The 12781-nt window shown below is 34.2% G+C and overlaps 1 protein-coding gene across 1 annotated transcript; it reads left to right on the plus strand.

Moving 5' to 3' along the window:
- The first annotated feature begins 2 nt into the window (after positions 1-2).
- LOC128241236 (cadherin-related family member 1-like) lies at positions 3-11995 on the plus strand. Its single transcript, XM_052958184.1, has 5 exons — positions 3-72; positions 9839-10109; positions 10456-10577; positions 11060-11122; positions 11491-11995. Exons 1-5 carry the CDS (start codon positions 3-5, stop codon positions 11733-11735), a joined length of 771 nt encoding a protein of 256 aa, XP_052814144.1. The 3' UTR covers positions 11736-11995.
- The last annotated feature ends 786 nt before the right edge of the window (positions 11996-12781 follow it).

Below are 12781 nucleotides of genomic sequence, written 5' to 3' on the forward strand. Positions count from 1 at the left end.
AGATGTCAAGAAAGCGGAGTGGACACAGAAAGAAGGAGATGACAACAGACTGTTGTAGTGCTATCGACTCTAGTAAACGCATGTTTAAGGAATTCTACAAGAAATAGTCGGGTCTCAAACGTCATTTGGTCAAATGTTATGCTTGGTCATTCAAATTGGTCATTGAATAAGACAGAAACAAACAGTAAGAATAAAATGGCTGACATCTGCCAAACATCACGACAGTCTCTTTCTGTTTATGGCCCTGCTCTTGAAAAGCACATCAGAAACATTCAAGTATCGAGATGGTAAGCGTGCAATGAGAAATGTGAAGTTTGAAGGTGTGTTTACTGGTGCTATAGAACACACAAAGAACAGATTGTGGCTATTGCGTATGTTGGCATATGTAGTGTGTCCTGTCTCCAAGACGACCATATGAATAAATAAGTGTTTCATGCAATATAATGGTATAATAATGTGTAACGATCAATATTTCAAATGATAATTTGGTTGAAGTAATGGTGAAGACAGTAAAGAAGAAGCTAACAACTCAAAGTGCAAATGTGACATTTCACTCGGCACAGACTGCTTGTAAAGATGACAGACAACTTGTTAAAACAAAGTAGTGGGGTGAAACATGATGCAAAACATGTTAAAGCAAGGAAAAATACTGATGTAAAAGAAATGGTTGGTCAGCTGTTGGATGTAAATGACAATTATATATATATATATATATATATTGGACTAACTTTTGTGTGTCAACAGGAGAGAGCTTATGTTGCGATGAAGTAATTACTCACTATGTGTTATGTCACTATTATTCTGTCTATGACACAAATGTAACCTGCCTGTACGTAATAAAGTGTAATGTTTGAAACTCTTGACTACACATGTTGAAAAATGTTTTCTGATTGTAATGATTTCATTTTGACAAGAATTTCAAGCTGATTGTTGGGTTTTGAATCACCTTCAATGAAAGCTTTGTTATTTCCTCATGGATAGTTGCAACTTTAATTGCACTTTATTTTTTCTAGGTTTGTATTTGTATCTATGACCAGATCTACCTCAAGTATTTTGTTGTGTTTAGCAGATTTTATTATGTTTATAATTAATATTGATCATGGAAAGTTATTTATCAGTATTATCTTTATTAAAATTGATTTAAACATCGGGCATCAAATTTCTTAACCTCCTCCCACCCCCTGCCACCACACACATGCATGCCCGTATTGGCAGCGTATAATAATTACGTTTTGAAAGTCAGAGTGTCTGGTTTTATGCCAAGTCGGTTGTGCCATCATAGTTACTGATGACGTCATAATTTAATGTCAGCATGGTTACATGCCAATGAAATTCCATATATACACCACTCTGTATCGAACAGGCTATCAGAATGTTCTTCACCTTCCGTCCATTGCAATTTTATGACCGCTTTATACCTCTTAATCTCTTAGTTGGTTTGAAATGAATCTGGAGTAAATGTTCATCTAATGGAGAGTATGAACCCATGATTCAGCTAGTTGATTCATGGTACGCTCCATATCTACTTAACCACTTACTGGAAGTTGCTTTTAAAATGGTTATTTTTCGGACTAGCACACTTGTAAATTGTATTGTTTCATCGAAATATTTGTTGATTGTGGTCGACATTAAAATTAATTTTTGAGAAAAAGTCAGCTTATTACATCATTTGTTAGTGTATAGGTTTTCTTATGCATGTATTATCTGCTTGGGTTGTTCATTATGTTTTGGGTCACTCGTTAATTGTCTGTTTGCCTTAGTCTTGTGTCTTTGAAATTTGGTCTTCGTTAAATATTTGGGTACTGGTCTTTTTTAGTATAGCCGTATATCAGTGCTAGAACTTGATAATTACGTTATTTTACCGGTTCAAACAATTTAAACTGATTGCATCAGTGCATTGTAATGTGAAAGTGCAATAGTGACACACAAAATCTCTATTTTCAATACTTTTAATTTTATAGAAAAAGAGTATTATTTTATTAATAGTACAACTTTTTAAGGTTGAGTTGCAATTTATTAAAACGAGTACGAACCGCTCATATTCACCTTGCTGTTTTTACCCCTACGTTTTAATCTGTGTTTGCTCAGGTGTGTTCTTAAAGGGCGCAGCCTGTTCCACGTGTCGTTATGAATTAAAACGTCTATTCAATTCACGATGCACCGTACGAACATATACTTCTTTTTCTGTTTTGACAAAAGGTGCATCAAAATAATGACAAGATGTATTTGTATTTCATTTGTCATTGCATTTGCCACTCAAATCCCCGGGAGACTGTTTGCAAGTCAATTGGATCGAGGAACAGGGATAAAAAACGAAAAAAATCCTTTCACTTTCTTTGCAAAGAAAATAACATTGAAAGCATGAGATTGTAAATATTCAAGCATTTCATTTTCAAAACGCATACAGTGCAGTGTTTAACATTCGTCTGTTTTTGTTAATTTCAGAGCCGCCAGGGTCTACTTTGTATTTATTTATGATTGATACCATATGGATAAAAATACTCAAATTGAAATGTGTCATCAAGTGTCAGTTTGTTTGCAATTAGAATTTGCAATTCACATAACATTATGTTTTTATAAGGTAATGTTGTCTTGCTGCCGTAGAAACCCTAGCATTCTGCTGTATAAATTGACAGGTCGGGGGCTGTAGTGCCTTACCGGCTGATTGAGAAACGCTCTACACACAATCTGCGATCTACTTTGCAACGATGTTTCGGAAAATTGTTTTCTGTGCTTTGGTGATCTGCGGCGTTCAGAAATCTGGTATGTTAAAAGATTCATTACTATTATCTTACTCAAAATAACTAACATTAGCATAAATAAATAAATGCACATTAGGATGTTTAAACGCCGTCGACATATTGATATCTTAAAGTCTTTGTTACGAATAAATCATTGATGAATTACATCTACTTTAATGAAAGAGTGACTTTATTCAGAAAACGAGTTGAACACAAACAAAAACAGTCATATAATATATGAAATTGACATGCTATTGCCAGCATATAGCGTAAGCTTTGTTTTTTTAAACAACTTAAATGTATTTCAACGCGTGTGTTTTAATAAGCATCTTTTTCAAATGCCATTTTACACGGAGCGATACGGTCAAAATTTATCTTTTTTAGATTCAATGCAAACCTTTGATACCGTAGACCATCAGCGAAATTAACTTGTATTTATTTAATAAAATAATTAAATTTGGTAAACTCTGAAATACTCCGATACTATTAGGAATGTGTTAAGAGAATGGTACATTATGCATTGTTTATTTTTAATAATCCATTAATTTAGAAAACAAACATTCTGAAAACGCATATTTACTGTCATGACGTTACATTTGAACTAAAGAGAACAGTTACATATCCTAAAATACGGAATAACGCGCCAGTATGTGCAAAGTTACGCTGAAAGTTTTCAAAACATCATTGCGGCAGCGAGGCTACCTTGGATATCCGGCGTGATTCTTTGGGTTCTTAATTAGCTGTAGAGCGCAACGGGAGTGCGAATTAAAAGATTCCGATGTGAGAAGATTTCTAACAGACCGTAAGCAAACATACACGTTAAAGACAAAATTGCACCGGTCCAGTACGGCCCCAACATAATTCGGGCGGATGCCGTATGGTTTTGGAACGAACTTAGTTCCAGGCTCTTCAAATCGTTCTAGTATTCTACAATTTGTGCGAGTCCCTCACGAGCCCCGCACGATGTTTAAAAATCAATCGTACGTGTATCTGATGGCTCCCGCCCGTCTCCCGTCCTAGTACCATGCAGCGTCCGCATGAAATCCTGCGCACCATTTTATCTTACTTACAGGCTCCTCGCGATTGGATTTATCAAAAAAATGATAGGGCACAACGCGGGTCCCCTTTCACACGGTTGCCGAAGACCCCTGACATACCTAACCCACTTTGGGTAGAATAACAATCCATACGGATAGTTGATTGTAGCATTAGTCAATCTTTATTCCATGTAAAGAATAATTTTACCTTAATAATAAAATATGCATAAATTCGAATAAGAAATTGATATATGTGTTGTTGTGAATAATTTGACCTGATTTACACTATGAGAATATAATATAACAATTACAACTGAAAAGCGACGACAACACAAACTATCATTATTAACGTTCAGGAACTTCGGTTTTATCGCACAAAGGATATTTGATTGATATCAAACATAAACTACCGAAATAACAGCATTATATACAGAATAATTTGTTAAATAATTGTAGAATAAGAAAGGAATTTTAGAATTACAATGGAAACAAAATCGAAGTGTTCTGGAGGGTGCGTACACTTGTACTCATGTTTTTAATTGAAAATTAACCAAAACAATACTTTTAAATATTAATCTGTCGTAAATGCAAGATCTTATTTGCTTGCGGGAAGCATTTATTTTTGAAAAAATGATTAAATCAGATTGATAAAATGCAAGGCATATATATATATATATATATATATATATATATATATATATATATATATTTTGAAATACATTTCAATATTGAAATAAACTGTACATGATATAACATTTCAAGATAATTTACCCAATGTAAATGATCTGGAAAATGACCGCGCCCATTGGAAAATCATGGAAACACAGGATCGTCGCAGAGTGAAAGCGGAATCAATTTTAATGTTTCTTAATTATTTTGACCAAACTAAAATCAGCAAATCACACGTACATGTTGTGTGCGTTCGCATTGCGTTCGTTTAAAACACACGGTTTAACATACATCAACACGGTTTGAGTGGAAACATATAAGAGTGGCAAAAGTTGTATTTTATGAACAATCAAATAACTTAAATGCTCAAGCAAAACTTACATAAAATGAGTTAATTAGTTCGTGTTTATTGTATGGCAAGTGAAATATTTGATAAAGTGATAATTTTTCAATTGCTTAACAGAAATAAGTAATTGTATCTGTTAATTTGAAAAAATAATTGCGACCATTGAAAAAAAGTCATTTTTTTAATATCAGACGATATTTGTATTTAGAAATACAATTATCTGTATTATTTAATTATCTGGATTAATAGTGTTTCCTTGTGCGGCTAGCCTGGTGCTCTTACCGACTGAACATTCCGAGCGGCTGGTTTTACACCCAAAAATTTGAATTGAATCAAACGATTCAAAACGACTTAATATTACAAGTGTCTGAAAAAAATATAAAGTAGACGTTTTGCTCATGTTACCCTATAAAATGGCCTGAGCGATTTAAATAAGTGTACCTATTATAGAGTAATCACATCCACTGTTACTCCGTTGATATATACAACACTTCATCTCGTCCCTCATAAAAATGCACCCGGTAGTTATTTTGAACGCGTTGATATTGCAAATAAAACAACGGAGTATATTTAATAAAGCTCCAATAGTTTTTGTTGGCAAAGAGCATGTTTCATAGTGATACGTAAAACTACTATCAGTGACTTATGATAGAAATAGTTGTATCTAATTAATTTCATTCACATAAGTAATTCAAAGTAATCCATACAAAGATGTATATTGTTTGTGTTATGCGTTTAATTTCTGTCTATAAATAATTTAAACATAAAGGATCGTTGACAATAACATCTAGGTATGCATATACAATACAAAATAATATTTATTTTTAAATGAAGATATATAGAATCTGTAATGAGTCCTCAATTAGAACACAATTGTATTCAACGAGTTTATTAAAATTTGCTAGTAAGCGAGCATTAGGAGGTCTTATGAACAATAGATGAGTTAAAAACTATGTGTACCACGGTGCTATACTAGTTTAAACATATTTATTTTACAACGATTGTGAAACAAGTTGTTACAACATGATATCAATCACTTTCGTTGGCACTATTCTACGCGGGAGTGTGGTCTTGTGTTGTGGGGGAAACAGGAAAACCCAAAGAAAACCCACTTGTCCGGCTTAGTGACCATAAACCAAGGTGAAACAGGTGACGTTTCACCTGGTAAGATGCGTTTTATGATAATATTCCGTTTTCTTTCAATGATTTAATGAAAATTAACCACTTAATTCAAATATGTTTTTATCATCAAGGCAAAATGACACATAAACGTATGACTTGCCGGAATTTATGCAATAATTGGCTGCAATACACATGAAGTGTTTTATAAGTTCCGTGTATATTAAAATAAAAACACAATTGTAGCGTTTAAACGTGTTTAAAATGACATTCAAGTTATCTGTCAATATAATTAAAATGATGTCACACAGTTTACGTCAAGACATATTGGGCTGCAACATAACATTTCGAGTAATAAAAAAACGAAACAACGTTCTTAAAAACTTTAATTAACTGTTTAAAATGGATACCTTCTACAAGTATCATTTGTCACGTATATCCAACTATCGTGCCACCTATTTTCTTTAATTACTTATCATTTTGCCCGATACTGTTAGAGAGAGAGAGAGAGCAATAGTTTTATTTGACTCACATGCTGCTATAATTTCTGACTCAAATCTCAATGTTAAAAAAGACTTGTGCGTCTATGTATATAGCTTTTTACCTTTAAACAGTTTTTTTTTCGGCCATTCGCACTTATAAATGATATTGGTCCACACAATATTTTCAAAGATTGTGATGGAAATATAGGTATTTTGTTGAAAAAGCCTTGTCTGGTGCATGTATGCTCTGCCTGTATTGTTTTGTGTGTCAGCCTTAGTTTTGTGCCTTTGAAAAGGGTCCGATAACTGGCCTATGGTTTCCATTATATATTTTATAGCAATACATCAGTGATATATTACTTGATAATTGCATTATATTTTCCGGTTTAATGAATTAAACTGATTGCATCAGTGCAATGTAATTTGACACACAAAATGCTCTCACTACACTCAATACTAATTGTATATAGAAGAATGATACACCCATTTTGATATTACATTCTTGATGTTTATTAGTATAAGAAACCCATATGGCTTTCAAGTATTACATTTATCCTAGAATTTTACTTTATTAATAAAACATATATTAAAGCATGAGTTACATATTTACTTGTCTATGTTTACCTGATTATTTTATCCTGTGTTTTCTCAGGTGTTTTAGAAAAAACACCGGCGCAGGGCACAGCCTGTTCAGCGCCTCGTTATAAATGAATCGTGGTAACACACAATTCAAGATGCATCGTACCAACAAATGTTTTGTTTTGATTTTTTTTTGTTAAAAAGGCATTGTATTAATAACAAGCTGTGTTTGTATGTATTTGACTTTAAAATCCCCGGGGACTGTCTGCAAATCTTATTTGTCCTTGAATACGGATAACAAAGTGTTCTTTCACTTTCTTTGCAATGAAAACATTGTCTGGATGGAAATGTAAATATTTAAAGAAAATCATATTCAAAACGCAGAGAGTGCAGTGTTTAACCTTGCACTTTTGTTGGTATTTATTTAATCCAAAGCCTATTTGGTATTTATTAATGGCGCATGCAAAAGCATTTGTAGCCCATCGAAAACACATTGAATATAATTTCTCAAATATTAGTCAATGTGCCCTCAGGTGTCAGTTTGTTTGCAATTGAAAAAAACAAACTCACATTAAATCTGTCTAAATAAGTTTATGTTTTGTCTTGCTGCCGTAGAAACCCTAGCATTCTGCAGTTTAAAGTATGAGGTAGGGGCTGAAGTGTCGTACCGTCTGATTGGAAAACGCTGCACACACAACTGCGATCTTCTTTGTCACGATGTTTCGGTAAATTATTTTCTGTGTTATGGTGTTCTGCGGTGTTCAAAGATCTGGTTTGTTAATATATTCGCTACCATATTCTTACTGTAAATAGAATTATCAAAAAGAAAACAATAAGGATGTTGAAAGATCTTTGACTTAATGATATCTTAGAGTCAGCCATATTTAGTAGATTAAGTTCTACTTTAATAAACGAATGCTTTTCAGAAATCGAGTTTAAAAAAACCAAACAAATACAAGTATATAATATATGAAATTGACATTTATTCCAAGCATACGGCACAAGCTGTGTTTTAATAACCTACATATTTTTTAATTTCGATCGTTTATGTGAACTGCACGGAGCGATATGGTCCAAAATGATGTTTATGGATCAAATTAGGATCTTTGACACCATAGACCGAAAGCGAAATTAAGCTTTCTCAAACAAGGCAATTAATTCAAAATTGGTTGAACTCTCGAAATATTCTGATAATATCCAGTGTGGGTTAATTTTTTAATAAAGAAAACATTCGAAAATCGCATTGTATTGCATTGACGCTACATAACTAAAACACCAGCATTATATCCATCGGTTCCCTTCTCCATGGTTGTCCGGTTAGCGCACCCGATTCGCACCTAGGCGACCCGGTTTCGATTCCCGGTCAGGGCGCATGTTGCTTTATTACCTCGCCGTGAAGCGCATCGAAACATTTAGCGTGGAGTTAAAAGTTCTGCTGTGTCGGCCGTAAGCCCGAATATTCACGGCGTACACATTGCATGGGCATCGAACGGGCCAAATACGGTCTCTACAGTATTTTTGCAGGTGCCGTATCATTATGGGACGGAATAAAAACAACTTATATCGTACGTCTATCCGACGACTTTAGAATGCCTACTAACTTATAGCGGTACACCTGCGGCTAACATACGTAATCAGAAAAGGAACAAGTCTCGCAGAAAATGTGACTTCGTACAGATGCTGCAGATCACTTGGCTATCTCCAATTTACCAAAATCATAGAAAATACAACCAATATAGAAAAAAATCGTAAGGGCCCATTGGATATGTGACCGTAGCATAAGCAATGACCTTACTCCATGATAAGCATTTTATACAGTTCTTTTATGCAGGTATTTGAAATGTTTACTGTTTTAATGTGAAGGCCAAAAAGATAAGTTTTCTATATAGGCGCATTATCAAGATTTTGAGAAATCAGGGATAACACAGGGAGCTGTATTAAATTGCTTTTGATTAGGCAAGTACGCAATCTTTTATAAATTTTAAAAAGACTCAATTAACTTATGAACAACATGAACAACAATATCAACATTTAAGCATTGTTACTAGACTATTATCCTACTTGTTTTCATTCACGTATTTAGTGGTTTCTGAAAAGAAACGCTAAATTCAAATTTTCGATAATTAAATCAAGTACATTTACCAATAGCAAATAGCACGATATTGACTGTTTTGCCGGAAACCCAATTCTCAAATATTTAACATTCATATTTTACATGTGCCAAATGAAATATCGTTTAACACACAGAATGCACATAGATGACAACTAATACTAGTGTAACACGTGCATGACTATTTTTAGCGAATCTTAAAAGCAATAATTTGTCTGTATAATTAGTACTTTAGGACGAATGATGGCAAATAATGTTAACTACAATCATTGGAAATCACGTAAACAAGTAACAAAAATGATCACAATAATCCCATCAACTGTCGTAAAACAACGTGCAAGATGCAAGATGCTTTATCATATCCATCAATACATTCAAACCTACATTGTAAGTGCTATCATTCGGTTGAGTGCAATTCTTCTTAATAACTTCTCTTCCAAACTGAATCTTGCAGCAATTTAATTTAAATGTGTTTTGCAAATTAAATAAGGTAATGTGATTGTCTGAAAATACATAGCCAAACATGCAATAAAATACAATCACTGTTCAATTATACCGTAAATATGATATCCATATTATGGACTTTCGCAATTTGATGTTAACGTTTACTTATACTGAACTCATTATCATACATATTCCAGATTCATAGATTTGGGCATTTGCTCATATCGCCATGTTAATTTTATTTTGAAATCACACTTTGTTTATAGATTTTATCTCCAACAAAAACTGTCTATTCTCGTTTTTCTTTCCAGATGCAGCGGTAACTGAATGGACAGCTCCGGGAGCTATATCTGGCGCAACTGGCGGTTTTACGATTCTAGCCGCGAACGCAATAGCAGAAGGCAGCGCTGCTGGGACAGCCCTCTTTACAGCCACAGCAACTGTTGGCGGTACTGCCTCCTATGTTCTCGTTAATGATGCGGGTGGTAAAGGAACGATAGACGCTTCATCTGGCGTAGTGTCCTTGGCAACCGGCCAGACGCTTGATTTTGCAACGGATGCAACTCTAATCTTTGAAGTTGAGTACGTACATATTTAATTATGTCATTTTAACTTCAAAGTGCCTTTTGTTTAAATGTTTAATTTTACTGTAATTGGACTAGTGTTAGGTTGAGTACTCACCAATTAGGTAACACTCTCAATGATTTACATTTTCGCTGACCGTTCAGAAGCGGTAACGCCAACATTTATTAATACAGGTTCTTTAAAATATATGTTTTCCGACTATGGTCACGATATTTTAAAATTTACTTTATTTTATATGTCTCCAAGAACTTCTTTTAACATGGAGGCCATTTGAAAAAAGTCATATCATTATTCGTACTCTTTAACCTTTATTTTAGATTGACGCCAAATGTTATACTTTCAGGGCTACTGATAGTGTAGACAGCGGTACTGGGACAGCCACCATTACCCTCCCTATTTCGAACGTTGCACCAGCCTACGCAGAAGCACAATTCACTGCATGCGTTGAGGACAACTCTGGCGCTGGTAAATTGTATTCCGAGATAAATAAGCTTTAATTATGCGTCCGCTGTGTGGGACTTTAGAATACGGTAAAAAGTACATACAATGTGACACTAACGTCATATGTAAACAATATTTGAACCATGACTTCGGGTTTTTTGTCGGGCGGATATGAGAATATCCATGATGCAATCAATGAAGAAACAATAACTGGCATATACTGATTTGAAAAATAATACCGCTCTCCTTTACTTACGCCTTTCAGCAAAATGTACCATTTTCAGTCACATGTGTCAATAATCATAAACCATAGAGCTATTTTGATGAAGTCGTATCCTTGTTTGATCCAATAAAGTGTGAGCGAGTTTATTTTATGTTTGCAGGCAAATTGAAATGTAGCAGCTCTTAAACATTTCATAAATGTTTTAGACTTTTAAAACTTTAAATGAACATGGAACCCTGTATTATTACTTTCTATGGTTAACAACGATCGTGCATCATTTCAGACACGTTGGTGGGCACATACACAGCCACAGACGCAAGCAATACCATCACATACTCCATAAACTGTAAGATAAGTTTTCAAAACATTTTTAAACTCCTTTTTATTTGTTCGAATACTTTGCTTATATCTGAATCAATTTTTCTACCAACATTATTTAATTCGGATTTATCAAGCTTATTGATTAACATTGTAATTCGTACCGGATTAAATAACAACACTGAGTTTTTCAATTACAAGGTTATATTAATCATACATCTGCAAGCAAACCATACTGCAACGTATGGTAGCTGTATAAAACTTGGTGCAATGAGGCCGCATCCTTATCAGCTGGAATCTCGATGATGTTTGCAAAAATATGCAGGGTCCATTATAATCTCGTGGTTCAATGTTAAGATATAAACAGCTATAACAATAACATGTATTTATTTTTAGCCGGAGACACCAACTCTGACTTCGTTTACGGGACAGATGGTACACTGAAAGTGGCGACCAGCAAGACGCTTGACAAAGGCACAATGGCAACCTACACTTTGGTGCTTCATGCCGCTGACCCCGAGCCCCTTGCCGGATCAGCAACGGTGACGTTGAGCGTCGAGTCAACATGCAGCGGCGCGGAAGCCTTCGGTGCTATGTTGGCGTCTGTGCTACTCTCTGCGATTGTTTCTTATCTGATATAATTTAATGAGTTCTAAAGTTACCGAAGAGAATCTCTTTCAACAAAGCTGAAATTAAGGATTAACAGATTAATGTAAGGAACTAACAACCATTATAATATTATAAAATAAAACAAACATAACGACCACAATCAAAATAACACATAGGCCCATATTCCATGAACATTCTAAAAACAAATCGATGCATAGTTTTTTAAATTTCCAGCTGTATTTTGTTAAATTTTCTGCTTAAAATGAATACCTTATATGTCTGTAGTGATAACTATTTCAATTTTGCATCTTATTATAAAAACCTTTAGCAAATACCATAGGTTATGCCAAGATATATTTTCAAATAATAGTTCTTTGAACTTACGAGCCAATTAACTTAAACGAGGTTGCGAAACGCTCTATGTACGTACACGAGGTTGCTTCTTTTTAAATGCTATACCTTCAAGTCATGGGCACAATTGATGAGTTATAAACGTGTAGCCGATATGAATCTTACTCCCATTGGTTTGAGAAAGTTAACGCAAACTCAATATACACACGGTAACACTGGTACAAAATTGAATCCAATCACAAGGAACGCGCACCGATGTCTTTGAGCCTACACGTATAAACAACTTTTGACACCAACTGCAACCTTAAGTTCAACTACACGCAGTGTTTCGCAAACGTTTGTAATCTCTGTTTTATCTGAAGTGATGTGCTGTATACCCTCAATATATGCTTTTTTTTTAATATACTTCGATATATATTTGTAATCTTTGTACAATGACAGTTTTGTTTCGTACGCATATGGTAATTGTATTTTGTTACAAAATGTCAACTGTTTAATCTATTATAAGATCATACGATTCAGAGTTGTAAACATAACTTTTTATTAAAACTTAGTTGCTTAGATAGCCACCATCCAACATGTGTGATATAAATAAGACAAACAATTTGGATTCAACCGTTTGGCTTTGTACAACCGATTATGAGTTATATTACCCATATTTCTTCCATTAAAGTGTGCAGTGTGTATACCAATTCCGGATGCCAGTCAGATTTACGGAAATTGTTTC

Source organism: Mya arenaria, chromosome 7 (genome assembly GCF_026914265.1).
Source record: "Mya arenaria isolate MELC-2E11 chromosome 7, ASM2691426v1".
In the NCBI taxonomy this organism is placed as follows: domain Eukaryota; kingdom Metazoa; phylum Mollusca; class Bivalvia; order Myida; family Myidae; genus Mya; species Mya arenaria.

Excerpts from the sequence above, each read along its gene's own strand:
- LOC128241236 (XM_052958184.1), top strand. The coding sequence starts at position 3 with ATGTCAAGAAAGCGGAGTGGACACAGAAAGAAGGAGATGACAACAGAC. Across the intron at positions 73-9,838 it reads TTGTAGTGCTATCGACTCTA|ATGCAGCGGTAACTGAATGG; the intron begins GTAAACGCATGT and ends TTTTCTTTCCAG. Across the intron at positions 10,110-10,455 it reads ACTCTAATCTTTGAAGTTGA|GGCTACTGATAGTGTAGACA; the intron begins GTACGTACATAT and ends TTATACTTTCAG.